The sequence below is a fragment of the Phaenicophaeus curvirostris genome, chromosome 5, assembly GCF_032191515.1.
Source record: "Phaenicophaeus curvirostris isolate KB17595 chromosome 5, BPBGC_Pcur_1.0, whole genome shotgun sequence".
Lineage (NCBI taxonomy): Eukaryota > Metazoa > Chordata > Aves > Cuculiformes > Cuculidae > Phaenicophaeus > Phaenicophaeus curvirostris.
The window spans coordinates 47,390,257-47,418,194 of record NC_091396.1 but is presented as its reverse complement, the minus strand read 5'-3'; the positions used below and the strand labels follow the sequence as shown (position 1 = coordinate 47,418,194).

Sequence of the window (27,938 nt, the reverse complement as noted above, 5' to 3'; positions counted from 1 at the left end):
GGTGTCATGGCGGCGGGGCGGGCCGCTCACGTGACGGCGCGCTAGGTCTCGCGGTACCTCACCGCCCGCCCCCCCCCCCCCCCCCCCCGCCCGCGTCCCCCGCTCGCCCTGGCCGCTCGCGCAGCTGCTCGGCTCTCGCTATATAAAGGGGCGAAGCGGGCAGAGCGGGCGGCTGGCGGCGGCGGCTGCAGCCCCGGGGCTGGCGAACGAGGCCGGGCCAGGCCGCGGGGCTGCCCGTGAGCCGGGACGGGACGCGCGGGCTCGGGGGGAAACGCAGCCGGGCAGGTTTATTGTTTTAGGGGCGACTTTTCCCCCTGCGCGCCCCCCCCACCCCCTCGCTCTTCCCCCCTCACGGTCGGGGGCCGTCCTGGGGGGCTCGGGACATGGCGAGCTCGACTAACACAAACCCCGTGGTAAGGACCGGGTCGGGGGGCGAGGGCGGCCCCGGGGCGGGGGGGGCGGCAGGGCCCGCCGCGCCCTCCCCCGCGCTCCCTTCGTTCCTCGGGCCGCCCGGCGCCCTCCCACCGGCCCCGGCGGGAAGGAGCGGCGGGGCGCGGGCGGGGGGCGGCGGAGCCCGGGGGGGCGGGGGCCGGGCGCCGGGAGCTCCCCGCCGCCGGGGCAGCGGCGCCCGAGCCGGCGGGGGAGCTCGCCCGGGGCTCGCCGGAGCCATTTTATGTCGGTTTATAAGAAGGAGACGATGTTTGAGAAGCACTTCTGGCAGCCCGGCCGGAGCGAGAGCCCTCGGCTTCCCTCCGGCGAGCGGGGCAGTATTTATTTAAAAAAGAGAGATGGGGGGAGGGAGAGAAAAAAAAAATACCCCGATTCCCCCCCCCTCCCCTCCCGTTCCTGCTGCTCCTTTCTCGTGCTTTCCGCGCCGCCGCGCTCGTACTCACGGAGGTTTGCCACAAGCAGTCACACGAACCGGCTCCGGTCCCCGGCCCGAGGCGCTGGAGGGGGCGAGCCCCGCGTCCCGGGCGGGCTCGGCCCCTTGTTGGCGGCGCCGGGATCCATCATGGCTTCCTCCGCCTTTCTGCCTCCCTGCTCCTAGTGTTCCTCCTCCCTGCGGCTGCCCTGTTTATATAGAGCTATTGCCGCTCTCTAATATAGACTCTGCTAGGATGGGAAGGTGCTTTCCAGCCCCACGTCACCGCCTCTCCATTTAAACACCACATCAGCCTTTAAATAGGGAGCGAGCCGCGGAGCGCGGGCTGGGAGGTGCGAGCGGCGCAGCCTGGCAGCCGGGCGGCTGGTCCCTCGCAGCCGAGCGGGCTGAGCCGGGGCTCCCTTCCCTCCGGGGCCGCCGGCCTGGCGGAGCGGCGGCGATTATTGCCGGCTGCGGCGGGGAGGCTCCGGTGGGCCGCACGCGGGCTTCCCTTGGCTTTTATGCGTTGCACAAACGCGGTTTTCGTCCCCCTCCCGTGTTTGGAACTCTTTACCTTATTTCTATCAACCCCCTTCCCCCACCTCCACCAGCACCCGTTCCCGTGCTTCTCGTAAGCGCTTGGAAAGTGCTTTTTCCGCTGCGTGGAGAAAAGTAGAATTTAAACCGTTCGTACCCGGCACGTCAGGGAGAGATGTGGTGCTTATTTCATGGCGCGTTGCCAAGGTCTCACTACAGCTGTTGCCCTAAAAGTAATGCTAGAATTAAAGTTTTGTCTGTGGGTCACAGGCGGCAGATACCGTTGGATAGTTTCTGTGCCTTTCTGATGGCTTAAGCTGACAGGTGTACAAATCCTTTATATTACAGTCTGGGCGAAGCAGTATTTTTTTCTAATTTTGTGCTAGTGTTTGGTTTGTATTACAATATACAGTATACTGCAAAACAGTATGCAAAAGCAAATGCAAAGTATTCTAGCTTGCCTTTCCAAATTTGAAATTCTACAAACCTGCCTGTGAGTTGGGGCTGTGCAATGGCAAGGTAGCAACTGTTGTTGCTTTGGTATTTTGTCAGGTTTTGTATCAGAAAATTTTCATTAGGTAGTTGGTTGTTACGTGCAGGGCAGTTACTCAGTAGGATGCGTATTGAATGTGTGTGACCTGAATCCGTTAGTTAGCCTGTTCATAAACTTCTGGCTTTATTTTTTGATTGCAAGAAGTTCTATTTTTGTATAGCACATTAGGGGGTTTGCTTCTCCTTTTTCCAACCATATTAGTACGAAGTAGCAAATATATATATAGAGAGAATAATTTCCAGAGTACCTACAAGTATCATGGATTTAACAGTTTACTGAGACTTGCTTTCTCTTGGCTTTGTTTCAGTACTGGCATAACTTCAGTAAAGTTCTCTTGGAAGGTGTTGCAGTTTGAATGTTGTGTTTGGAATAGCAAAACCCAAGCTTAAAATGAGTTTGCTTCAAATAAGCATGCTCTAGGCTAATTTTCAATTAAGTAGTAAAACTTGCAATAGTGCCTGGTCAGCTTATTCAAATTCTGGTCTCATTCAATAGCAAGAATTGCGGTGCTTACCCTAGGGTTACCAACATTTTTAAATACAGCGACCAGGTGATGACTGGGAAGCTGGAGACTGAGCCTGATGTGTCAGTTGTATCATCAACTGACACATCAGTTGTGATGTGTCAGATTTTGATGACATCAAATCTGAATTGCTAGAAATCTGTTCTTCCTAATAAAGGACAAATAAGACGTTAACAGTTATTTACAGTATAAGATTTTGTAGGTAACAAAGGTAATCCATTTGTAAAAGTACGGGACAACATAAAAAAGCTCAAATTTTAATGCTTATGATGTAGATTATATGTATTACTACTTTTTACACACACCTTTGATGTAGTTGTGTCTAGTTACCTTTACTAGTTACTTTACTGTGCACTCTTCTGTCTGTCATGTAGCTAGCTTCCAGCAGTGACCGCACATATAGGAGAAAGATAAGCAACTTCTCGGCGATAACTGTAGAAGCAAGCAGGACCAAATGGCTGTCAAATGCACAAAGCATTTTGCAATATATCTCTCCATAATGTGTTGGTTATTGGAAACCCAGACTGCCTAAATCCCAAGTGTTGTGATAATAATTAGAAAGAGATGCAGTTTTTGTTCCCTTGAAACTGAAGGAATGTAGGAAGTGTAAGCCCCTAAAGGCATGTGGCATTTCTTAAAATAGCTTGCTGGTTGCTCCTCGGATTTGTGGTGTGTGTGTAGCAGTCTCGCCATACTCCCAAGTTTTCTTTACAAGATGCACAGAGAAAGTGAAGTGTAATAGTTTCTTTATGTTCACAGAGAGGAAAATACTGGATTTAAAAACTTTTCTGTGTGTTTGTGGTTTTATCTAATAAATCAGGAATTTTCATTGTTGTCTTTAATCTACAGTAAGTGTTTGGAGTGGTGTTTATTGAAGAGTGATTTGAGTATTTTGCTCGTAAGAGTTTGAAGTTTACAGCAATGTACTCTTTATGAGGGAGGCACTTTAATATAAACCAGATGAAGGCATGATTATTTTAATAGCAATCTTTAAAGTTTCTATTATGTTCTTATTGCTCTCACTGAGTGCGGAAATTTACTGGAAAGCTTAACTCACCTGCTGTCCCATCTTTAGACGTTTTAGTAATTGTATTCCTGTGTTTATTTTTTGAGTAGCAGTGTATGAAAATAATATTGTCATTAAACTCCGAAGTCTTATGTGGTTTGTATAAACACCTTGAGTGTAACATAAATACTACTTAAAGCCAACATTTAGTGTATATCTAAAACTATATAGTGTGTTTCTTTTTAAAGTCCAAGGCTTAAGGCTGCTCTGTAGTTTTACTTGCTGGATTTGCCTCTGCTGAGGTACAAAAAAAGCATTTTTTGATACTTGAAATTGCACTGTGGATGGCACTTGAAGGCATTGCTGCTTCCTCTGTGGACGGCCTAGCGTCCATGTGGGCTGAATGTTCAGTAGGAGTGTACACAAGAGAATATTTTCAACTAGATAGGATTTTTCCAAGTATTCTATAAGCATGTATAGGTTAAACAATCAGACAGACACTGTCTCCTTACAGGTGTGCAGGTACTTTATTTTTGCCAAGGTATTGTCTTGCGGTTGGTTTTTTTTTTGTGCCCGCTTCTGCCCCGCCCCCTGTTCCCCCCTCTTTTTTTTGTTTTGTCGGTTTTTTGGAAAAAAAAAAAAATCACTTGAGTATGCCCCAGTGCAATTTGTTTTAAAACAGAAGGGACATAATGGACTAAGTAGCCATTGGACTGCTTAGTTCCAGGCTTCCAAATAGGTTCTTTTCTCGCCTATATCAGTGCATTTTTTTTTTAACATTGAGAAGCAAAGATACTCAATTTCTTGTGCTTATTGACCGCTCATCTTTTTCCTGGATTAGTGAATATGTTGCTATTCTCCCTCTATTATTCCATAACATGGAAATAACAATTCCATAACACATGTGAGATATGATCTTTAGCATATCTTTAATAAGTTCAACACTTGTGGTATACATTAAGCAATGCATGTGCATAAAATAAATGTTTCAAATACATGCAGTAAATTTACACAGTTCCAGTGCTGCTGGAACTACATGTGCTTGGTACTGGTTACGGCGCTCTTCAGGTACCAAGCCCATTACATGGTAGAGAGTGGTTGTTTTGCTTGTACGTAACATCTGATGCGTGTGGTATTATGTGGGATTTATTGCTTAAGGAAGTTATGGAATGGGGTAGAGGAAGATGTCAGTTTACAGAAGGTTGTAGCTACTTTCAGAGCAGTTTAAAAATGGTCTACCTACAGCTCAAGGAACAGCCTTGGTCAGCAAAGTATATACGGTTAATTTAGAGCTCGTAGTGGTCCTTTGCAGTTAGATAGCACAGATGTTTAAACCCAACCAAAATACTGTTTAGGTACACACATGTGAGAATGTCTAAGCTGTGCTATTTAAAAGGTACAGCACATGTGTAGTACGATTATCCTATGGTCTTGTGTGTTTAATTTTGTGCTTTAATTGATAAGGTTAAGTATTTATATTCTCCTTTTTAATATTGTACCTGCAACTGAAAGTGAATTGACAATTGATTTTATGCCTAAACTGCCAATGATAAAATAAGTATAATATTATAATAATAATGTATTTGTAGTATTTCCCCCAGAAAATTTTAATGTGAAAACATAAGTACTGATTGAAAACAGAAGTCTGTCTAGACTAATATCTTGTATTCAATAGTTTCTGTAAACATGTATAAGGAAGAACAAGGCATTCACATGAATGCTTCCAGTTTTCTGAGCCTTCAGGGTTTTTCAGCTCAAGGTCATTCCAAGCCATATTTGGTTCCTGTTGAAGTAGTAAGCGCTAATAAGTTTTTTCTCAGTACTTATCTGATATCCTTTTGAACTTTTAACTTTCATTGACATAAATATTTTGCACACATGCAAATATATTTGTGTATTCAGTAAGTACATTGTCAAGTGGGAAACAAATTTAGGGAATGGAAAACAATCTCCTTGTCTCTGTCTTTAATTGCGCTCCTCAAGGTTTGAAAGCTCTTGTGCTATAGTTATGTCACAAAAGATAGTGAACAGACCCTTCTCTTTTCACCTCATTTGAGCTGTTCTTGCTGATTTATACTTCCTTGGACATTTTAGTCACTCCAAAACATGCAGGGTATTCTGTAATGTAGTTCTCAGAGGTTTTTTTGTGGAGGGAAATACTACTTTTAACGTTGAAGTGATAAATGTCTTTCAAAACAACACTCACTAGTTCCTTTTTTTTTTTTAAAAAAAAAAAAAGCCTAAATTATACAGGTCTGTAATTGAAGATGTCATCAATGATGTCAGAGAAATTTTTCTGGATGAAGGAGTGGATGAACAAGTTCTTATGGAACTCAAAACAGTAAGTTGCAACTGAAAAGTTTTTTGTAATAGACCAGTACAGCAATTGGTTTTCAGATCTGCTTCTTGTTATACACAGTACAAATACTAATTTTTAGTTAGCTAAGCATTGTATTAATCTTCGTATCTGCAGCCCCATATTATTTGAATTACGCTGCTGTATATAGAGATCTTCTAACCTTGTTTACTTTCCCTAGTCTGGCATGTCAAACGTGACATAAACTAACAGCAGACATCCCAATTCACAGTGTTATTTCAGTCCCCAAAATGTCATAACTTTAAAAAAGGAAGGGGAGAATGTGTTTGTTTTCGAGCAGACGATTCTTAAGGTTTCTCTGCAGGAAAAATAAAGTGTCTTTTCTGCTGGATGTTTTTGTCTTTCTGAAGTAGTGGAGTTGGATTGTCGGATGCATTGTCAGATATTTGCATGTATGGTTTATGGTTTGCAGGAGTATTGGGTTTGGGGGGTGGTACGTATTAAACTGCATCACTGTGTGCATCATACTTTTTGAAGCTCTCAAATTCAGAATTGTTTTACATACAGTAGGTTTGAACTGTTACCAAAAGAAAGGCAGGATGTTGACCTGAGCTCAGATGGGTCTCCTATGGCTTTCTTCAAATTCTTCCTGAGTAAAAGAAGCCCTTCAAAAGGGAGGAGGGGGAAAAAAGAGGACTTCTTCAGAAAGTGGGGCATCCCACGCTCTCATTATTTTTAAAGTATTAAAAGGTGTGTGGAGTGGGAAAGGAATCTTGAGTTTGGCTAGACAGAAACAGGTGAAGACTTTTTTTCCATGAAACTATGACCTGGCTTGATGGAAACGGAGTGAGTGCTATAAAAAAAGAACCTTGGTGTTTGTGTCACAGATGTATTCTGCAAATGATATCAGAAAAGATTGAATTAGGGAAGAGACAAAAAGGAAAAGGATGTATTCAAGATGAAGGGTTGGGGAGTCCTAAGCAGGATTAGAAATCAGGAGTCCTGGGTCTTTTCCACTTTGATATATTACGGAATAGTTGCATTGCTGTCTTTTTTGCAAGAGCTACTTTTTATTGCACCTGTGGCTTTGCTTGGGAGACATGTCAGCTGACATTAAGAAATAAAATACTGGAGAAGCCGAATTTGATATTGTGGTAGAAACTGTGTAAATGGTTGTCCAGAGGTGTTCTCTTAGGTATACTGGTAGTTTCTCTTGAAGTGTTAAGAGGCAGTAGTCTTCAAGCAATTTTATTGATGAGTTCCAAGAAGAAACAGCTCGAGAAAAACTATAATAAAGAATTATTTTTGTGACTAAAAAGGTGAGAAAGGAAGAAGGTGGAGAAATGAAATTTTGAAGGCAAATTTCAAGTTAACAGTTTATCTCTGTTCATGCTTCTGTTAGGGTTGTTATGAATCTTCCATGCTTGGAAGAAAGAATGAATGTTAAAGCTTTAACTTTGCCTGACAATTCTTAAGGGGTATTTAATTTCTTTTCTTAAAACATTACCTCTGTGGAGTTAACTACTTCAGTCTGTATATTCTAAGAGCTTTTTGACTAAGTAGACTGCACAAGGTAAACAGTGAAAACAAATTCAGTTTTGGAGTATTGTCTTTATATTGTTTCAAATCCAGTTGAATAAAAATTGTACAGATTTCTCTTTCCTTTTCAAAAATAGCTGTGGGAGAACAAGCTGATGCAGTCCAAGGCTGTAGATGGCTTCCATTCAGAAGAGCAGCTTTTGTTGCATGTGCAACAACAGCAACAGCAGCAGCAGCAGCAGCATCACCACCACCACCATCACACACAACCTCAGCCGCAACAGACTGTGCAGCAGCAGTCTCAACCACAGCAGGTCCTTATTCCAGCGTCTCAGCAAGGTCAGATTTACTGACTAATCTCTAATCTAGGCTAGAGGTTTACTCTCTAATCTGACGTTGAAGTTAGACTAACTCCTTGGTACATTCTAAATGTAGGTCAGGATGTTTATGTGATAGTTTGCTTTGTGTCTTCATGTTAAACTTGTACTTGTATCTATTTAATAGGTTGAGAGAGCTGTCTTGACAAAAAGTATCTTGATGTTTGTGTTAGTCATGTTCTTCAGAAGATTTTGGAAAAGCTGAAATCTTCTCTTGATCTGCTGTGTAACTTATGCTTTCAGAATACATGACTTTTGGATTCTGTCGAAAATACATTAGCCGCTCTGTAATTTCAAGCCAGTAAACGTATGGAGTTGACAATTTAGTCATGAGGTAGTAATGTCATTAGGAGCAAACTAATAAAAAAAAAAGTTATTGTTTAGCATAAGTGGATGCTAGGACGTAAAAAATACTTGTATAAAACAGTCTGAGTATACATAGGAGATGTTTTTTTCATGTTAGAACAAGCTACAAGTGAAAAGCACGATGGCTGGGTATTTTTGTGGTCTTAAAAGTTTGCACACTGTGTAAGTGTAAATGGTCAACATATATTTTAGTTAGCCGTAACAATGATGTTTCTTGTAATTATTGTCTTTAAGCATTCTTCGTGAATAATTTAAGGAAAACATCTTCAGCAATTACACTGTCACTTGAAAACTGAGATAAATACTACTGGATTTTACTGCTGTGTAAACAAATACGCCTCCTTTAAAATCCTTAAGTTGAGTTTTCACTGTTTTATTAAAATTGTGGCTTAAAATACTTATCTGTGGTAGTTAGTTGCAGACTTCAGTTTTTTTATCAGATTCCAGAGGTCAGAATATAGGTGGGTTCGTAGGTGGGTTATTAAGCCTAGAGAAGACTCTGGGAGACCTTCCAGCTGCCCTCTCCTGCTTAGAGAGGCCTAAAGGAAAACTGGGAAGGGGTTCTTTATCAGGGAGTGTAGTGATAGGATAAAAGGTGATGGTTTTAAGCTGGAAGAGGGTGGATCTAGATTAGGTATTAGAAAGAACTTCTTTACTGTGAGGATGGTGAGGCACTGAAATGGGTTGCCCAGAGAACCTGTGGTTGTCACATCCCTAGAGGTGTTTAAGGCCAGGCTGGATGAGGCTTTGAGCTACCTGATCTAGTGGAAGGTGTCCCTGCACATAGCAGAGGGGTTGTAACTGGATAATGTTTAAGGTCCTTTCCAGCCCAAACCATTCTATGATTCTATGCTAATTCCCCCTTGTTGCAGAGGCACCCACAAAACAGGCAACCAGGCACTAAAAAAGAGGATTTACTTAGCACTACAGCAAACAAAAATAAACCACAGATATGTCAGTCAAGAATAATTACTATGTGACTGCATTAAGAATTCCTTAGTTTCACAAATAGTCCTTCAGGAGGATGACCAAAAATGCGCACAATGACTAACCTGTAAGATAAGGGTTTTCATTCCTGGGGAAGTTACCCTGGGCAGCATCGGGCAGTGTCCTGATCCAAGAGGAGGGACACTGGTGCTGCAGATCCTCAGCTCTGAGTAGCAACCAATTCAAATTTGCTCTCCTGCAGGACCCCATTTTATACCACAGTCGAATGTGATTGTGGTCATTCTGCACTCGCATCTGCTGGGACTGTGTTCCAGGCAACAGTTCTCTACCTCATGCCCCATTAGTGAGGGGCTGGATGGGGACTGGGGGTTTCAACAGTTTGAAAGCCCTGATTGTTGTGTCTTCAGCCAGCCTGGCATTTGTCAGTTCCTTGGTAGGCCATGATCTTTGGCAGGTACTTTGTAGACCATAGTCTTTGTAGGGTGGTCCACCTTCCACAATCTCCTGACCCTCCCAATCAATCACAGCATATTCAAAATGGAAGAGGAGTAGTGTGACAGGAATTTGTTGCTGGGGAGTTGGGGCTGCTTGGCTTTTTTTGTTGTTGTTGTTTTTGGTTGGTTTGTTTTGTTTTTTCCTCTTACAGCAGTTTGTATTTTGGCTAGACGTAAATCTGTTTCAGCTGTTGGGGTAAAATTCATTTTGAGGTTAAGACTCCTAAATACACATGGCTTCAAATGATCTCAATGTTTCAGCTTAAGTTACAGCCATCAGAGCCTGAGAATTCTACTCGCCAAAACTTCTAGCAACTCCTTGGCTGAATAGCTGTGATGCTACTGACCAGGTTTCCTCAACTAATGAGATCCCTGTCCTCCCATTTGTATCTTTAGGCAAGGTCTTATTCTATCCTTAGTAACACGCTTAAAACTTTGTGGAGGCTAAATTAGGATATCAAAGCACTTTAATCACAGGCACGTAGTTTTATGAATTACTTGTCTCTTCCATGGGGAAGATGGTGTAGTAGTTACTTGCGTGACCTGATGCAGTCCCAGGGAAGAGATCAGGATGATCAGCATGGTGATTACTGCTATCTTGTGTGTGGTCCTGGCACAGGGTCACAAGATTTCCTTGGGTGGTTTTGCTCTCACTGGGTTCCCTGAAAGTTGGAGACATGGCATCAGGTCTTTGTGCGGGATTATGGGTCTTCCCTCCCCAGAATCTTTTTCAGAGGCTCTTAGTTATCCCCAGTATTCTTAAGGGTGCCCAGTTATAGGATTGGATGGAGAATACCTTGTTGGTTTGTTCAAATGGCTCTGTCCTTTTCCTGTTTACCAAATATTGCTACTAACACTGGCAACCTGCTTGTACCATAGACTTGGACTTTCTAGGTGATCAGCTGGCTTTTTTTGCATAGTTTTGCTATTGATTTTCTTTTACGCACCAAAGCTATTTTGTTGTTTGGGATGAGTGATTGATTATATTTCTTATGTTTCTGCCACATTAGGAAGAGTGAAGATCGTGTGCTTATGCTAAGAGCTGCATTAACTAGACCTAACTCAAACTAACTGACGCATCCTGTTAACTTTCATCATCTTGCAACAGTACTTGCAAGTCTGTTTTAAGAGTTAAAACCACTGCCAATTGATGTTTTTGAGGAACCGATATTAAGCATCAGCAAATTTATCAATGTTTCACTAATACCTTTAACTTCAGAAATGTATTTTAAATCTTGCTGTACAGGGTCAGAATAGGTAACTGAAGACCTTGAAATAAGATCTGTAAAGTCAAAATAGCTATATCACCTCTAGAGGTACTGTTGAATATTGTCTTGAGAATAAAACTTAGTAATATCAGGCACTGCTCAGTAGCTGGTTTTTTTATGAAGCTCGGCTGACGTTTGAGTAGTGTTCTGAGTAATTTTGGCTTGGATGTTATTTTGCGCAGACTGCATAATTTTCATGAAATGCTATTTTTTTTTTGTTTCTAGCACCTCAGCAGCAGGTTATTGTGCCAGATTCTAAGCTGATACCACACATGAATGCATCGGGCATGGTAAGAGAAGTTTATACATATGCTGTCATTATGTAAGTTATTTTGATGAAATAGTAAACACAAATGTGGTATTAGTCATCAAATGTTTAAAAGTAATTTAGAGTGCACTGGTAAAGTCGTATGCTATCTCTAAGTTTTGCTGCTGCACTGATCTAGGAAGAGTAGTCCAGGACTTTAGTTTTGATAACAAGTGTAGGACTTAATCCTCTGCTTTAAATGTGTTTAATCAAGACTTTTTTTTTTAAATCAAGTTGGAGTCCTGTTGGTGTGAATCTGAATGATGCTTTATCCTATACTGACACAGCACTCTTAACTGATGTAAGCAGGTTGTATTTCCTGATACACGAAAAAGATACAACTAGTAGAAAACTTGAGCTTATATCAAAAAAGAGATTATTTAGCAATTCACATCAAATTTCCTGATCACATTATTTAGATTCTTTAATTTCATAATAATGTGTAAAGCTGGTCATCTACCCTTTTCTTGCATTTTTTTATTTCTAAAATTTACTTTTGGTTATCTTCCTTTAAATGCCATGGCATAATTAAAAAGCAATTGCTTGCGAAGTGATGAAAACAACAGCTAAAAAGAGTTAAATATGTGTATTAAGACCAGAATTCGTTACATTCTTACTGCTTTTATTTTAAAAGCACATGAAATAAAGTTTCATAATTAGTCAGAGCTGCAGCAGCTTGCTTAGCCTTCACATCACCAGTGCCCGTGGACCTTATAGAAAAGAACCTGCACTTTGTTAATCATAGATAACATGATTTATGCAGAGGTCGAGAGCATGTTAACATTACCTTTTTCTTCTGCTGCTTTCAAGATGTAGCTCAGTTGTATACTGCAGAAGACTGCAGTTCAGTAAATAGTTACAGAATCGATTTGGTATTACTGTGTGTGTTTGTTAGAAACGTTAAAGTTGGTATTAAAGAATGGATCTGACAGACCTTGAATATCTTGTGAAGCAGAGAGTAGTAAGAGTTTATTCATCTGGCTTTTGGACCTGAGTGTGCAGACAACCACTTATCGGTTTTCCTTGATAATACCTAATTTTGGCAGTTCCAACTTCTATATTGATCGGCCAATGTGGGGAGATTGTATTTCTTATAAACAGGAAGTAAGATTTCTACCCAAGAATAAAATTTAAATCCTTTCAGTAGCAAAGATTAATCAGCCATGATTCCTTTATAGCGGTGAAAGGGAGACTTTTCCATAGGCAGTTGAAATCAGACCCTTGAAAGGGAAAGGCCTCTGGAGAAATCAATCTGCCTCTGTAAGTTAAGGACTCAATACACATTTTTGTATTTGGAGCTCCCATAATTGTGTTGGAATTCAGTTTCCTTGTAAGTTCAAATCATTACCCAGTTAGAGTCTTTGGCTTCTCTAACCAGCTGTCTCGAGAGAAAGGATTAGTCATTCTGTGAACAGTCAGTACGCTGTATGTGTAAATTCACTCAAAAGAGCTGTTAGGCGGGGCTTGAAATGCAGATCATTTACAGAATGAGGAAAAATGCAAACCGGACTACTGTTCCTTGTGAGAACAAGATAGGTGAACACGAGCATTGCTTCAGTACCTATGTTTCTTCAGATTCATAGGCCTGTATCGTTAGCTGCATCGGAAAAGCGTAAGTAAAATTGCCACATGAACAATGCAGTGTTGTACTCTGTTAGTAGATGAACAGAGAAGGCAGAGTTGAAAAACAATATCCTGAGCTTGCAGATAAACCAAGAAACTGGGGAGCTGAATTAAGGTATAATGCTTATAGAATGTTGGTTCAATTCTCTTCCTATGAAGAAAGAAGGAAAATAATTTTTGTATTTTGTATACTGTACAGTTGATTGATGTCTGCATTTCAATAGCTGCTGAAACTTGTGTGCAAACATTGTGAAGAGCAATAAAAACGTCCATATTTTCAGGCAATATGTTGTGAGATGAAACACTGGCAATAACGTTTATGGTTACAAATCTTTTCTTGTATTTCAGAGCGCTGCAGCCACTGCAGCTACATTGGCTCTCCCTGCTGGTGTTACTCCTGTTCAGCAGATACTTACAAATTCAGGTAACTGGCTTACCGTTGAGATCAAACAATGTTTTTGAGAGTGCTTTGGAGGGAGGGAGAGATTCTGGTGTTTACTCCCTGCTGTATACTGTTTAAAAGCAGAACCTGATAAGGCAATATGCTCTTTTCACTAGACTCCTGGAATCTTCATCTCACTGACTTGCTAGTGTTACATACCTTGTGGTTCTGAACAAATGGTGGTGTGGGTTAGATTCTATGCCAGTTTTCCCCACTTTATAGAGAAGCACATGAAGTAAGAAGGCTGGTATTGTTGTCTCTCGCCTTTGCAAATTTTTGGGCTTTGTAATGGGTGATCTGAGCACACGTACTGTACTGGCTACAAAAGCAATGTCAGCTCTTCTGTCATATCTGATGAGGAATGTCTTAAAGTTTCTAGTACCTGCTAAGCAAACACGGTGGAATTTCTAATTTTGCTAGTAAGGCTGATTTCGTTTTAAATTTATCGTTTTTAAATACCATAATGCTGTATGTTTAGAATATAATTAAATGTTTCTTCTATAAACTACGCATTTGGTGCTTCATGTACTTTTTTTATCATGCTGATTTTTATAAGCTTGATTCTGGATCTATTGTGCATGGAGAGTAAAGGAAGAACTGAGCAAGCTTGTTTTACAAATTCTTGCTGCTTTTGCCAAAGTAGTTCATCTAGTCTGCTTAGAATCACATAAGACTTAACCTCTGTGCCTTAAACATTTGAATGTTTAATGGCTACGTAGTTGAAATAAAATTTAAGTGTGCAGCTTTTCTAGAAATTAACATAATTCCAATTTTTAAGGAAGCACATCTATGCCCGCCATAGCACAGAATAGTCTGTGTCTCATTTGTTACGTTCAGAATTTTTTTCTTCAGTTACAAATACAAGAGACTAGAGTAGTCCCACCTATCATAGATACTTAGTTATTTCAATAAATAGGGCTCTGTATTTTTCCGTGAAGGGAAAATGGGAAATAAAATCAATCTTGGAGGGAAATGTATGACATTCAGGATTATCCAATTTAATTTCTTCTCCTCCTTCCAATTTTCTGATTGGAAATACAAAAAGCTAATATTGAAATGTATGTTAGCTCTTGCTTTTCAGAGTTGAAGGCTGTCTCCAAAGCTGTGAGAGTCTTAGATGTATTTTGTGAAGTGAGGAAAGGTATAAAATGATTAAGTTATAGGACAATAAAAGAAAATCAAAAGGAAGCATTATGGGAACAGAGAGGAGAAGTGGATAAGAAATGTAAGGATAGATTTTTCAAAAAGGCAGCTGCATGATAATATTGCAAACAAAAGTTACACATAGAGGATTTTCTGTGTTGTGGTATGGGGAAGGAAAGAAATTGGAGGAGAAACCATCATCTGACAGGACTCTGGGAGTATCACAGTGTTAGCAGTGGGTAGAATTTTTGCAGTGTGGATACTTGTATTCCTATTTTGGTATATGTTAATTTATCTTTCTGTCTGTAAAATCTATGTTTTGAAAAATAAGGTACATTCATAAGTGGGGAGCTAATATTTAAAATACTCGTTTGCATTGAAGGATTACACTTCGACTTGCACATGTAAATTTAGGTTTGGATTTCGTACCTCACAGCCTTCTTTATATGGTGAACAACCATAATAGTTCTTGGGGTTTGACGCAGCTGCTATAGCACAGTATCTCTTTGCTGGTGAAAGAGAAACACAAATGCTCTTCTTTAATTGTTATTAGTGTCCTTTCAGGAAACAAGCTTCTAAACTAAGGTAATTTTAAAAGTTAATTTCTACATTTTATTAACTTGGTATTTATTTTATTTACAGGCCAGATCCTCCAAGTAGTTAGAACTGCAAATGGAGCTCAGTATATCATTCAGCCACAACAGTCAGTTGTTCTACAGCAGCAGGTCATACCGCAAATGCAGCCTGGTGGAGCACCTGTTATACAGCAGGTAAGAAAAATTTTTGAATAAGTACACTTGAAAGAAAAAAACATTATAGTAATTACTAAAGAGGCTTGCATTTTTTGTGAGCAAATTGAAATACAACACAAAGTCAGAAATTATGTACTTAAAAAAGGGTGAATTGTTTAAAGAAGTTCTTTTTAAGAAAGTACGGCTTTGAAATGTCGTTTGCGATGTCACTTTCATTCTTGCTGAATTCTGACTGGCTACTGTTTAAAATTTATTTTTGCATCCCCGGTGACAATTATATGGTCGTGATCCTAGTCTGCATACTTTAAAAAATGTTTTTACTGGTTAAAATGATCGTGTGTCACATAACAAAGAAGAAAGTACCTAAAATACACAATCTGCCTTGGTTATTTTAGTAGTGAACATGAGATGTTTTATGAGGGTTTTTGTTCAGCTATGTGGTCAGCTGTGTGTTCAGAATGTGTAAGCTTTAATTTAGCATTGTGTCACAGTTCTGCAGTTTAGTTGTGAATAAGATTTTGCAGAGAGTTTAAAGTTAAATATTTTATAGAGAAGGTTTAAAAATATTTTAATTGAATTTAGACATTCATCTGCTTTTAAATGTTCTCCTGCTGTACTTGAAACTTGGATGTGGTGATAGGGATAGCATTTTAGAATGGAAAGGCAGTAGCTGTTTGTAGATTTAGCAATGCAAAACGCAGAAAGTGAACATAGAGTAGTGAAAGAAAGTATTGCGTAACCGAGTGGAATATTTGTAACTCTTGTTTCTCTGATTAATAGAAGTCAGACTGATATGCTTTAATTGTTTTCTGTAAGTCATGTGGTAGTTTGTTACGTTAGCAGCCATAATACTTGCAATGATATTCCATCAGGTTTTGGCTCCTATCCCTGGAGGGATTCCCCAGCAGACAGGAGTGATTATTCAGCCTCAGCAGATCCTGTTTACAGGAAATAAAACACAAGTCATACCTACAACAGTGGCTGCCCCTACACCAGCTCAAGCACAGCTTCCTGCAGCTGGTCAGCAGCAGCCACAGCAACAACAGGCACAACCGCAAGCACCACTTGTTCTGCAAGTTGATGGAGCAGGGGACACATCATCTGAAGAAGAAGAAGATGAGGAAGAAGATTATGATGATGATGAGGAGGAAGACAAAGAAAAAGATGGAGGTGAAGATGGCCAAGTTGAAGAGGTAAACTCAATGCTATTTCAGAAAACTGCAGCATGTTCATGTTTCATTTAAATTTTTTTTGCAGTATTTGAAAGAATGCTATATGCTTCCAATAGTATTACATTCCGAAAATTTTGAGAATATAACTTTTATCCTTTTAGTTCAAGTTCTTTATGTCCTGTATTGAACTTGTGGAAACTATGCATTAGCAAAGCACCTTGAAATGCAGCTCGTGAAGGCAAGGGGCACTGCAAAACATGTTAATTGTTTTGAATTTTAAAAAAACTTCAGCACTGATATTTCTGATACTGTGGAGAGGTCAGTCATGAAATTATGAAACCTTCATAAGCAAGCAAAAATAGTGAACTTGATTTGGGACTGAGCATATACAAAAGCAAGGCTTTAGGAAGATTGACAAAAAGGAGAGCACAGGAAATTGGAAAAAAAAATTCTGGAGGAGGGATACTAATAAGCTAAAGGTTGTTTCAGTCTCTGTCAGGAGACTTATTACTCCCTAAATCTGTCCCTAAAATGCATTTTGAACTGTCAAATAATTTCCATGGTTCTCTGCAGCCTTTCCTATTATTTTAAAATTCCACTTAAGATGCCAGTATGAGGAGCAAATGTAGCATTTCAGTCCGTATCACCTTTGCAGCACGTGCAGGCAAAACTTCTAATTTTTATCAAGGAGTTAAACTAGGTTAATGTAGTACATCTGTAATGGTGTCTGCTACAACATAAGGTTGGGTTCACATCACTTTTCCATTATCCTGATCAGCACTGAAGTTAGTTTGAATGTTTTAATAGTTGTCTTAAATGTAGGTCATCATGCTTAAAAATTAAATGTTCTTTTGTAATGTTCTTAATGCTAGCATTCTTGTGGAATTTTTTTTTTATAGGCCAAGACTTTATTATCAGCCTGCTAGAGATCCGTTATTTTTGCTTCCTTTGTTCATCAGCAGTTACTTAGTGAGTGGACCAGTTCCTTAACACTTATGAGGTCATTTAAATATAGTTTTACTTTGGAAGGAATTAGGAACTCTAGTATACCCTTTTCTTTTCTCACTAGCATCTTGCCTGTTTGGCTTGTGTATTTAGGAGCAGGAGGGAAGTTGAGGTTTATACAGAAGATTTCAGAAAAGTTTTTCTGCATTTACTAGAGGTTGTTTTAGCTTTTTAAGCGTTTGTTATTTCCATGAGAAGAAACACACCTGCCTTCCCTCCCTTCCCCCCACTCCCCCCTCAGTTTCTGCTGGAACATGAGCATTAGCATAAAGATGCAAAAATGAAAATAAAAGGATGTGAAAATGCATTCTAGAAGGTCTGGAGAAGTAGTTATTTTGTATGTATGAATGCAAGATTATCTTAAAGCTTTTTCTTTTTTTTCCTTCCTCTCCTATAAAAACTCTCTGCGTGTGATGAGATCTGTTTCTGTTTCTGGTAGATCAAATGTGAATAAGTCATGGAGTTTCTATTTTTAACGGTGTATAGGGAGTTATGTGACTAATGTCGCTTTTCCACTATTTGGATGATTTAGAAAAATTAAAATCTGCATAGTGATAAATATTTTGCAAAGAAAGCTTGAGAGCACCAGAACATTTACAGTAAAGGAGCGAGAATGTTTATGGTGACAAAAGGCTGCTGTGCTTAGAATCCTGCCTGGCCACTGAAGTTTCAGACTAAAACTGGTAAGGACATAATCTCAAGATCAAGGTAGGAAGGAAGTGTACATACATCAGCCCTCTGCTGGAAAGCCTAATATTCCCCACCTTAAATGCATTTTAGGTCCTGCAGTTCATAGACAAGACTGTAGCCTCCTGTGCATAATCACACAGAATCACAGAATAACCAGGTTGGAAGAGACCCACCGGATCATCGAGTCCAACCGTTCCCATCAAACACTAAACCATATCCCTCAGCACCTCATCCACCCGTGCCTTAAACACCTCCAGGGAAGGTGACTCAACCACCTCCCTGGGCAGTCTGTTCCAGTGCCCAATGACCCTTTCTGTAAAGAATTTTTTCCTAACGTCTAGCCTAAACCTCCCCTGGCGGAGCTTGAGGCCATTCCCTCTTGTCCTGTCCCCTGTCACTTGGGAGAAGAGGCCAGCACCCTCCTCTCTACAACCTCCTTTCAGGTAGTTGTAGAGAGCAATGAGGTCTCCCCTCAGCCTCCTCTTCTCCAGGCTAAACAACCCCAGCTCTCTCAGCCGCTCCTCATAAGGCCTGTTCTCCAGCCCTTTCACCAGCTTTGTTGCTCTTCTCTGGACTCTCTCCAGAGCCTCAACATCCTTCTTGTGGTGAGGGGCCCAGAACTGAACACAGTATTCGAGGAGCGGTCTCACCAGTGCCGAGTACAGAGGGAGGATAACCTCCCTGGACCTGCTGGTCACACCATTTCTGATACAAGCCAAGATGCCATTGGCCACCTGGGCACACTGCTGGCTCATATTCAGTCGGTTGTCAACCAACACCCCCAGGTCCCTCTCCTCCAGGCAGCTTTCTAGACAGACTTCTCCTAGTCTGTAGCACTAAGTAACAGTTCTGATCTTACTAAACAGCATCACTTTTTACATGTCTTTCAGGAGCCTCTTAACAGTGAAGATGATGTGAGTGATGAGGAAGGACAAGAACTGTTTGATACGGAAAATGTTGTTGTGTGCCAGTATGATAAGGTAATCTCTACAGAGCAGAATCCAAAAATTCTACTTTCTCTATTCTTCCTATCAAGTCGTAAGTTTTAAGTTATATCTTTGTGACAGCTAAGTACAGGTAGATCTCTAAAGATTATAATGTGAATGGTAATATAAGAATTAATTATTTGTTTTTAAAACAGGTTTGTATGACATGTTTGTACTAAACTTGGTAACAAGTAAAGCTTAGAAAAATTTGGCTGCATTTACTTTTTCTTGATTGTCTTTTTTGTGACATTTAAAAGGTCTGTCCTCTGGTCTTAGGAGAGTGAACTATTATAAGTAAGTTTGTATATTTGCTCTGGCCATGAATGGAAGAAGTAGTTGTTATGATTTAGACTTCTGGAAAGCTGTTCCTTGATCATGAAAAGGATCTCTTTTTGATGATGACAGTAGTTATCAGAGGTGAAGATCTTTTCTGTGCTATGCACTCTTTACTGAAACGGCAGTGTGGAACACTTCTGCCTATTTTGCTTTGAATTCTGCTGAACCACCTTGCCTTCTCTATAATGACTCTTGCTTATTTGTCCTGGAATATGCAAGGATCCATCCATGTCTGCAGTTGTCTTAAATGTATCTAGAGGACATCAGGCACTTTTTTTTTACTGAGGTAGTATGCAGAAAGATTATTAAGTATGGATTTTCTGACATTTCCTATGCTACATTAATTGGACTGTGATGTATAAGGATCTTTTTTAAAGCAGAAAAATGCTGTAAGCTTGTTGAATAAAAACTCCTGTGTTGCAACTAATGGCTTGGTTAGAAAATCTTCAGTTACACCCAGACTCTGCTTAGACTTATCATCAGATTCAACACAGAATTTAAGACAGAGAAAAGTGACATCAGTATCTACATCCCAGCCATCTACCTCCTCCAGACTGTAATCCAAAAACTGTTAGTTTCAAGGCAGTTTGTGAGGATAGCAAGGAACCTCGGAACAGCAGTCAGAGCTTGTTGGGAGCTGCTAAACATGAGCAGCAGAAGCTGTTCTGAGATCCTCACCCTCCTTAAAGTTAAGAATGTGAACTCGGTAGGGAACAGTGTCCATCGTTAACCTCTGTAGTGCCTTGTGCCCTGAAAGTACTCCATCACTTTATCAAACAATTGTTTAGCTTGTCTCTATAAAAAGGAGAGGATTAGCTCAGTTGTTCTGAGCAGAGTTCCCACTTGCACTGTGTCCTGCATCTGCTGATGCTGGATGCTTCAGAAAGAATGAGCCAAGGGCAAACAGGTAGCGATGCTCACACAGGGCATTTTTATCATCCTTCTGTGAACTGTTTCTTGAGGGAGAGAGAGTGGCTTTGTATCAAATGGCCAGCAGAGGACTTTTTCCTTAATCTATCAGAAATTAACTTGATTTTTTTTTTTTGAATACTTGTAAAATTAAGTAAGTTTCATAAATTAGTTATGCGATGCATGGAGAATTACCTATTTTTTAGTCCCTTAGTTATGTATGATACCTCCTAATTCTCTGTTCAGAAGAATGTTTCCTCTTTAATTTCTTGGGGCCTTTTTTTTTATGTTGCAGACCATCTTAACTCTCTTCAGTCACCTCTTGGAAATCAGAGCTACACTTTGATTGTTATGTCTACAGCTGTCCAAACATTTTGTTATTGTTATTTTCATTCCCCAGATCTGTATTATTCTTCTGGATCTTAGTTGATACAAGTAGATAAAGGGGAGGGGAGGATGAGAGCTATTCATAACCCAGGTGAACCTTCAGTTTACTAAGTGTCATAGCAATCAGTGTTCCTGTGCGCTTTTGACCCCACTGAACACAAAGTTCATGCGATCGTGGGAAAAATCTTAAAACATTGGGAGCTCACTCCTGACTTGTAGTTGTCAACTCAAACATGTTTTTTTTCGTATCCATGTAAGCTGGAATTTTTTTTCCATCTTTACCTTTGTATACATTGAATGCCACCATTGTTTCATTACACAATGAGTTAGGGCAGCAAAATCTTTCTGCAGCTCTTCAGTAACTGTTCTTTTGTTATCATCATGATGCTTTGTCATTTTCCAGATGATTAGTGAATTCTTAAACCATATAGACTCCAGCCAGCACAAATCTCTTCTGGAATGATCTCATTTCAATGTAAAACCAGCATTCTTACTCTTGTTTTCCTTTCTTTATTCACTTATTTATTCATCTGAAGACCTACTTTCTTGCCTCATGGCAGCTCAAATGCTTCTTATGAAGGTTTTTTGTTGAATGCCATGTTGGAAGGGCAAGTAGAGTATATAAACCACTGACTTTTTGGCTCAAAGCAAACACAGACCAAACAATAGTACTAATAATTGATTGAGTGCTGTGATCGTATCTGTTCTGGTGCTACTTTAATGTCAGTTTCTAAAGCACTAATAGTAGATGATGAGACTTCCTGTCCTTGATGGAAATTGAAAAATTGCAGTGGGGCTTCCAGGGTTCTATACCTTTTGTATAATTTCCTTAACATTTTTTTTCAGATCACCCAATTACTTTTTCATGTTTTATGTGCAAAATTTATGATAACCTTTTTTTCCTTTGGACATAATTTCAGCTTTTTGAAAGATCTTTGCTTTCTTTTAGTATCTTGTTGTCCTGATGCTTCATTGCACTGGTGGTCTTTTGTTTTTTCCTGGTGCCCTTTTTGATAGGTGGCGAGTATTTATCTGCCGTGCGGTCTTAGGTTTTGTGGGGGTTTTTGGATGTTCTTGAGTATTTTCAAAATTTACTCTTACTCTATGAATTTTGCTCAGTTTTAAACTGAACATAAGGACATACATTTATATACATATACGAAAGTCCACTTATAAAACACTGGATTTATTGACTTTTTGTTACCCCTGGGAAAATATTTGTCTTGTGTAATTGTTCTTAGTTCTGTTTTCTAACTTAAGCCCTTGTGCTGTCATGAACCAAGAAAAGGATTGAGTTTTGTGAGTTCCTGATTTAGCTTCTTTGTGAAGTGACTTGATGGCATAGCATCCGAAACAGCCTCTGTGCTGCACATTGATATTTACTCCGTTGGGATAAGATAATAGAAGTCTTCTGATACTAAAGCTATTTCTCATCCTTGTATCTTCTCTGATCTCCTTCACCACATTGGTCAACCTGCTTCCTGTAATCAGGTAGTATTTGGGAATGAGCATGAAGAAAGAGGAGTTACTTTTGTATGGAATGTTCTTGGAAAAGAATATGAATAAAATTGTTGGTTTATGCTTTGTTATATCTTGTGTCAACACGAATATCCATTGTAAGCCAAAGACCTTTATTTTCCAGGCTCCCTGGGGAGCAAAATTGAATGAATGTAGTCTTTGGTTATTTCCTGTTTCTCCCTCTTCCCTCTCCCCCTGCCTTGTTGTAGTATATCTTGGATTGTTGCAAATAGATGGACTGATCTCCCGTGCTAATTGTACAAATTTGTTTTATACAAAGTCTTAAAAGGCCCAGTATTTTGATTGGGAAGACTACTAGGTCAAAGTTGAAGCTTCATGCCACCATCTCCAGTGCTGGAGACGTTATTTTTCTCATCTGATACTTTACGATGAGAATTGGAATGTAAATCATATATAATTACTCGCTGTTGAGGAGGAATTGTAGACTATAAGACTAGTACATATATTCTATATCAGCTTGTACATTTTGTACGATATTGTTTTTCATACTTAAGAACTGGTAAATAATCCATTTGCCTTTTAACCAAAACTTCTTTTAGAAACCCAGAGTCAAACAAGTAGGAAGTTGAATGCTCCTGCTATCCATCTGCACATAATGTGATCAGACTAGCTTTCATGCAGAATGGAGATGAAACATGGGGTGCTACTACTAAAACTTGGTGTTTGACCCTTTCAGGCTTGGTTTAAAAGGTTGGTCTTCTTGTTAAAGTGGTTGAAATGGGGATTTCTGGCTTTCAAGTGGAGTTTAACTGTTGTAATTAAAGATAATTTAGTCAAATTAAAGCAGCGCAGGTGGATATATCTTTCTCTTTCCTTCCCAGCTGCCTCTAAAAATGTGCAATATGCTTTGGATTTTTAAATGCCTCTGTGGTTGCATGGTTTCGTGATAGTTGCAGTCTCTGGTTTAAAATACGAAAATAGAAAATGCTGCTATATGTGTAATTAGTTTTTGTTTTAATTCTGTACTTAACTAAGAAATTTTCAAGATTTTGTAGTTATTTATCAATGTTACTTCCATTTTTGTCTTGCTATTTTGATTTACATATGCATTATTATCTGTTTCTGATGCAGAGTAATAGTTCAACTTTTTTCCCTGTTTTTAGATCCATAGAAGTAAAAACAAATGGAAATTTCATCTCAAAGATGGCATCATGAATCTTAATGGAAGAGATTATGTATTTTCCAAAGCCATTGGGGATGCAGAATGGTGAAGTTTTAAAAGATGAAACAAAATAAAAAAACTCCTTGTAAAAGGAAAAAAAATTCAGCGTCAGGAAAGGTTGAGTCTGGGACATATACTCCAACCAAAATAAGTATCTGCACATCAGAAATAAACAACAAATAAAAGTATTGGAACAAAGGTAAAATGTGGCAACAAAGACACTACTTCAGATGAGCAAGCCATGGACTGTAGCAGCTATATAGCATTGTCTGGGAGCTGGTTTTGTGTGTTAGGAATACCTTAATTATCAATTCTACATACAGGTACCTACAGCTGGTATTTAGCATGTAAGGCTTTGTTCTCTTTTCCTCCCTTGATTTAAGATTTTAAAATACTTCTTCCACTGATTGAAGGAACTCTTCCCTTTGATAGATTATTAATCTGAAAATGCTTATTGTGTGTACAAATCTTTGCTTTGAACACTTCCTTTTGGTAGTGAGAATGGTCAGAATGTTACTTCAACTGCGTGGAAGCTTTGTACAGAAGGGTAAGAATTAAGGTGTTAAATTTTAAATAACTTGTATAAGGAAAATATTTTTAATTCTCATATGCTCATTAATTATTATATCTATTTGTTGTTTTCAGTTCAGTTCCCCATAAACAAGTTGTTGTTCCTAGCAGTTACAAAATGGTAAAATGATCATTTATATTTCAAAATTATTTTAATTCGATGTGATACCTTTTATTTAGGGCTGTATTTTTTAAATACTAAGCACCTGTAGATACCCCAACAAAGTCAGATTGCTTAACTTGTTAATTATATTCTTGCTGTTTGGTGGTGGTTTGGCATCACTGAACTGAAACAAATAATATTGTTTCCATGATTTTTTTTAAAAGCCTTTGGAGACAATTTGAATCAGATGTATAGGTAACGGCATAATAGATGCATTTCTTCACTTGCTTACTACATGCGTACTCCAGACATTCGCAAGTAATTCAACAGACCACAAGAACGACTAAATTTTCTGTAGAGAAAATCACATAAGAATTCTAACATCCTGGCTGCAACTCTTAATAAAGATGCGCTTTACTAAAAATTATAGCTGTAAGTTACCTGCAGCATTTAATCTCTCTAAAGTTTCCAGGTGGCATGCAATTTCATGAAAAGAGCTGCACAGCTTTAAGAACACAAGTTATGTTAGAGTATCTTTAGACTGTCTTGGTAACAGAACATCAAGTGGTCAGATGCACTAAACCTTGTGTAGTCAAATTTTCACTCGCCTTTTCCAGAGGTGTGGTTTCGTGGTGCTTTTCTTTTATTGTGAAAAGCAACAAGGTTTCTCCCCCCTCCTTCCCTTCCTCTCCTGAGAAGTGAACACCTTTTCTTAATGCATAGGTTATTCTTGTAAATCCTTGCTTTCAGAAATGCAGATACTTTTGAACAAGGAGAGGGAATGGGCATTATAATTCAGAAACTGTTGAGGAAGGAATGTTCATGTGGCTCACCATTTCAAAAGAACTAAGTTTCTTCGGGTGCTTGGAAAGGTGATGAGAAAAGAACACAGCAAAGATAGTTTTAACTAAATTGAAAAAGACTTTCAGAAGCAGACGTTTGAACTATGATTTATGACCATGATACACGTTCAATACAATAAGTGTATTTTAGCAGTATATAATGACTGCTGTAATTTTCATTCTCTAATTTACTTGCCTCCAAGTGCATTCATAGTCTCAGTAGTATGTAGAAAACTCAAACTACATTGTAAAGATTGTTTTTTTCCCTGTGACTTTGTACACCTGTGCTCTCATTGATACAGGCTAAAACTGCCTGTAGGCTATGTCTAGAGCCAAAGGGTTGCTAGTAAGCCATCTACATACAAAAAACTTCATGAAATATTTTTTTCTTCTAATTGAATCTTATGTAATGGAATCATAATTTAGGGTGCGTTTTTGGCTTGGAGCTTCAAGGTAGCTCAAACTGGTTGCTGTGTGCGTTCTTCTGAACAAAGCAGGTATTTTATTTTTTTACCACTGTTGACACTTCTATGTACAATTGCAATGAAATCAGTAATGTACCAACTAATTCCTTCCCTCACCTTTTCCACATCTGTTACCAGTAAGTCTTAAGTAGTGAACTTGAGAAAATTCCCCGTAATGCTGCACAAGCAAACCAATAAATGGAAAAAAACAGTTCCGTTAGCTATAGATTCCTGTTTATACTACTGGAACCCAGATTACTTTACAACACTCTATTTTCATACATCTTCAGTGATTTTTTTTTTTTCACCCACTCACATATACTAGAAGCTGCATAGCCTTTTTATTTATTTTTAAGGGATAGCAGAACTTTAAAGGTAACTTAAGCTTAACCTGTTCTGAAGGATGTTAGAAGCTTTCTGAACTTGCACAGTCTCTTGCAAGCTAACTGTATGGTATGCTTTTCAGATAGGTTTTGTCTTCAAATACAAAAACCTTTGAAGTCTTCAGAAAGCCAGTCAAACACGAACATACCAAACTGTGCTCTTATGGCTACATCAAGTGTTCTTTTTTTTAAATCAAAAAGCATGTTTTAATTTCATTTTATTGTAGCAGCTTGCTGTAAGAATGTAGTTTGCTTGATTTTATTATTGTACTTGAATTTTTAATCATATTTTTAACTATGTAACTGAACAGACCATTTCTTCAGGTTCCAAAGCAACCATTCCTTTCAGAGGGCAAGGGATTCCCATGTTCATAGTTGATAAATGATTTCACACACCTCCCCCCTCGGAAATAGTTTTTTTGGTTTGGTTTGTTGTTTTTTTTTGGTGCTTTGTTTTTTTCTTTTTTTCAACCCATTAAAGCAGTTCAGTATTATGGAAACAATGATTTCAAGAGGGCTTATGTTAAAATTTGCACAGATAAAGCAGCACCTTTTTATGATTAAAAAAATGGGGAAGATAACTTCATGATAATAACTATGATGGCTGATAGAAACTTGTAGAGCAACTGGGCAAAAATGGGAGTCTCGTGCCTTTTTAGTTTGCAGAATACGTATTTTGCCAGTATCACAGTACATTTTTTTTTGATTCCTGAGAGAATTAATTTCCTCCAGTACTTCAATTAGAAAAGCTTTTTTTTTTGCTCTAATTCTGTTGGGTTTTAGTGTGTGCAATCATTTAAAACATCTGAGTTGAAAATAAATTGATGTATGTTTTCTGTTAAGGAGACAATAGAGAATTTGGTCACATAAGGAATTTTATGTTGGACTATTTAAATAAAATACGGTTTTATTCCCCCTCAGTTGCTGTTAAGTGACAAGATTTCCTTGAGACTTCATGCTTTTTGTTCATTCATTGTACTCGCAAGTTGCATTTGAACATCATTTTCCTAAACACAATTTAAAGTGATAGTTGTGGTCAGAATTTATTTCCAAGAATATGATATATGAATCAGAAGCACAGTTTCTAGAAAAGAGCAAAGAACCCATTGTGTCATGTAACAGAATTTTTTAATGTTTTTTTTTCTGTCTTCTGCACAACTAGGAATGTTAAAGTAAACTTCGTTGAGTCTGTGAAATTCATTCCACAGCATGACAGTTAGCAGTAGTTATGTTACTACATAACACTACCAGAGTAAAATTTCTTAATTCCAGTGAAAGAGTTAGAGAACTTGTTAACTAAGGTTCATTTCGATTCAATCTCTTCAGTTTGTAAAAGCTCCTTTAAAAATAGTAAAGCCCCCCAAATCTCCCCAAAAGCCAAAGCTTCCTTAATAGAACGCAATAAAATTTCCAGGATGTGAACAGTGGTTTTAGGATAACGCACACTGGATTGGTTCTGGGCTGCTTTACACAACATCGTGGGGTTTGTTGTGTCCCACCCCACCTGCACCCACCCAAATGAAATTAGATTTCTTTTCAGACTTTGAGACTAGTGACTATACAAGATGAAGAAACTTGCACATTGTCACGTATTGGTGCCTGGCATTTAATCGTTTTCCATTACTGTGATTGGTTGGGAAATGTGTAAAAACCAATCTGTTGGTTTCCCTGTTGTCTACTTTTCTCAGGCAGTTAATGCAGTGTGTCTTTTAATTATTATTAGGTGGATTAGACATTGTGGGACAAAAGGAGCTTTTTCAATGGGAAGAATGACCTTGGGTTAGCTATATGTACAGTAATCCAATGAGATGTGTTCCAGAGTACATAGGGTACCAGTAGGTTATGGAGTCGGGGAATATCCTTTTTTGCTGTTCTGAGCTACTATTGTCAACTGCTGTTGTACATATACTGTTATGTGTAAGGGGGTAAATATATTTATTATGTTTGTAAAATTCATTCTGTACAATTGCAGATCAAGGTTGCTCCTCTGTGATATACAGGATATTATGTTTCAAAGGCCATGCTTGGAATACAATTAGAGAACTTAGTATTTTGATGTACTAAGACCTATTTTAAGTTTAATATTTTGCCTTTGCAAAAACTTTAATTAAAGATGTTATTTAAAAATGTTTGCCACTTCATTTACTATCTTGCATGTGCATTTGTTTAATATATGAGGCTTAATGACTTCCGTAATAACACTGAAGAATCTGATTTAATTTTCATCACATACGGGTAACTTCAGTGTCACTTGCTTCTTGAGTTTGCCTTGTAGACTTTCCATTTATCTCTGCAGTGTTATTAAAAAAAAAAATCACAATTTTTAATCTTGA

The 27,938-nt window shown here is 38.9% G+C and overlaps 1 protein-coding gene and 1 long non-coding RNA gene across 3 annotated transcripts in view; one reads left to right on the top strand and one right to left on the bottom strand.

Annotated features, from left to right (window-relative positions):
* LOC138721490 (uncharacterized) overlaps positions 1-1,252 on the bottom strand; it is a 29,682-nt gene extending 28,430 nt beyond the window's left edge. For both annotated transcript variants that reach the window (XR_011337559.1, XR_011337558.1), the window contains exon 1: positions 894-1,252. This is a non-coding gene — a long non-coding RNA (uncharacterized lncRNA). The remainder of the gene's footprint in view (positions 1-893) is intronic.
* On the top strand, positions 91-27,938 carry GTF2A1 (general transcription factor IIA subunit 1). Its single transcript, XM_069858634.1, has 9 exons — positions 91-413; positions 5,721-5,822; positions 7,475-7,676; positions 11,016-11,080; positions 13,069-13,144; positions 14,948-15,075; positions 15,930-16,250; positions 18,815-18,904; positions 23,185-27,938. The coding sequence occupies exons 1-9, from the start codon at positions 384-386 to the stop codon at positions 23,290-23,292; spliced, it is 1,122 nt and encodes a 373-aa protein (XP_069714735.1). The 5' UTR covers positions 91-383; the 3' UTR covers positions 23,293-27,938.

Excerpts from the sequence above, each read along its gene's own strand:
- GTF2A1 (XM_069858634.1), top strand. The coding sequence starts at position 384 with ATGGCGAGCTCGACTAACACAAACCCCGTG. Across the intron at positions 414-5,720 it reads CGACTAACACAAACCCCGTG|CCTAAATTATACAGGTCTGT; the intron begins GTAAGGACCGGG and ends AAAAAAAAAAAG. Across the intron at positions 16,251-18,814 it reads AAGATGGCCAAGTTGAAGAG|GAGCCTCTTAACAGTGAAGA; the intron begins GTAAACTCAATG and ends CATGTCTTTCAG.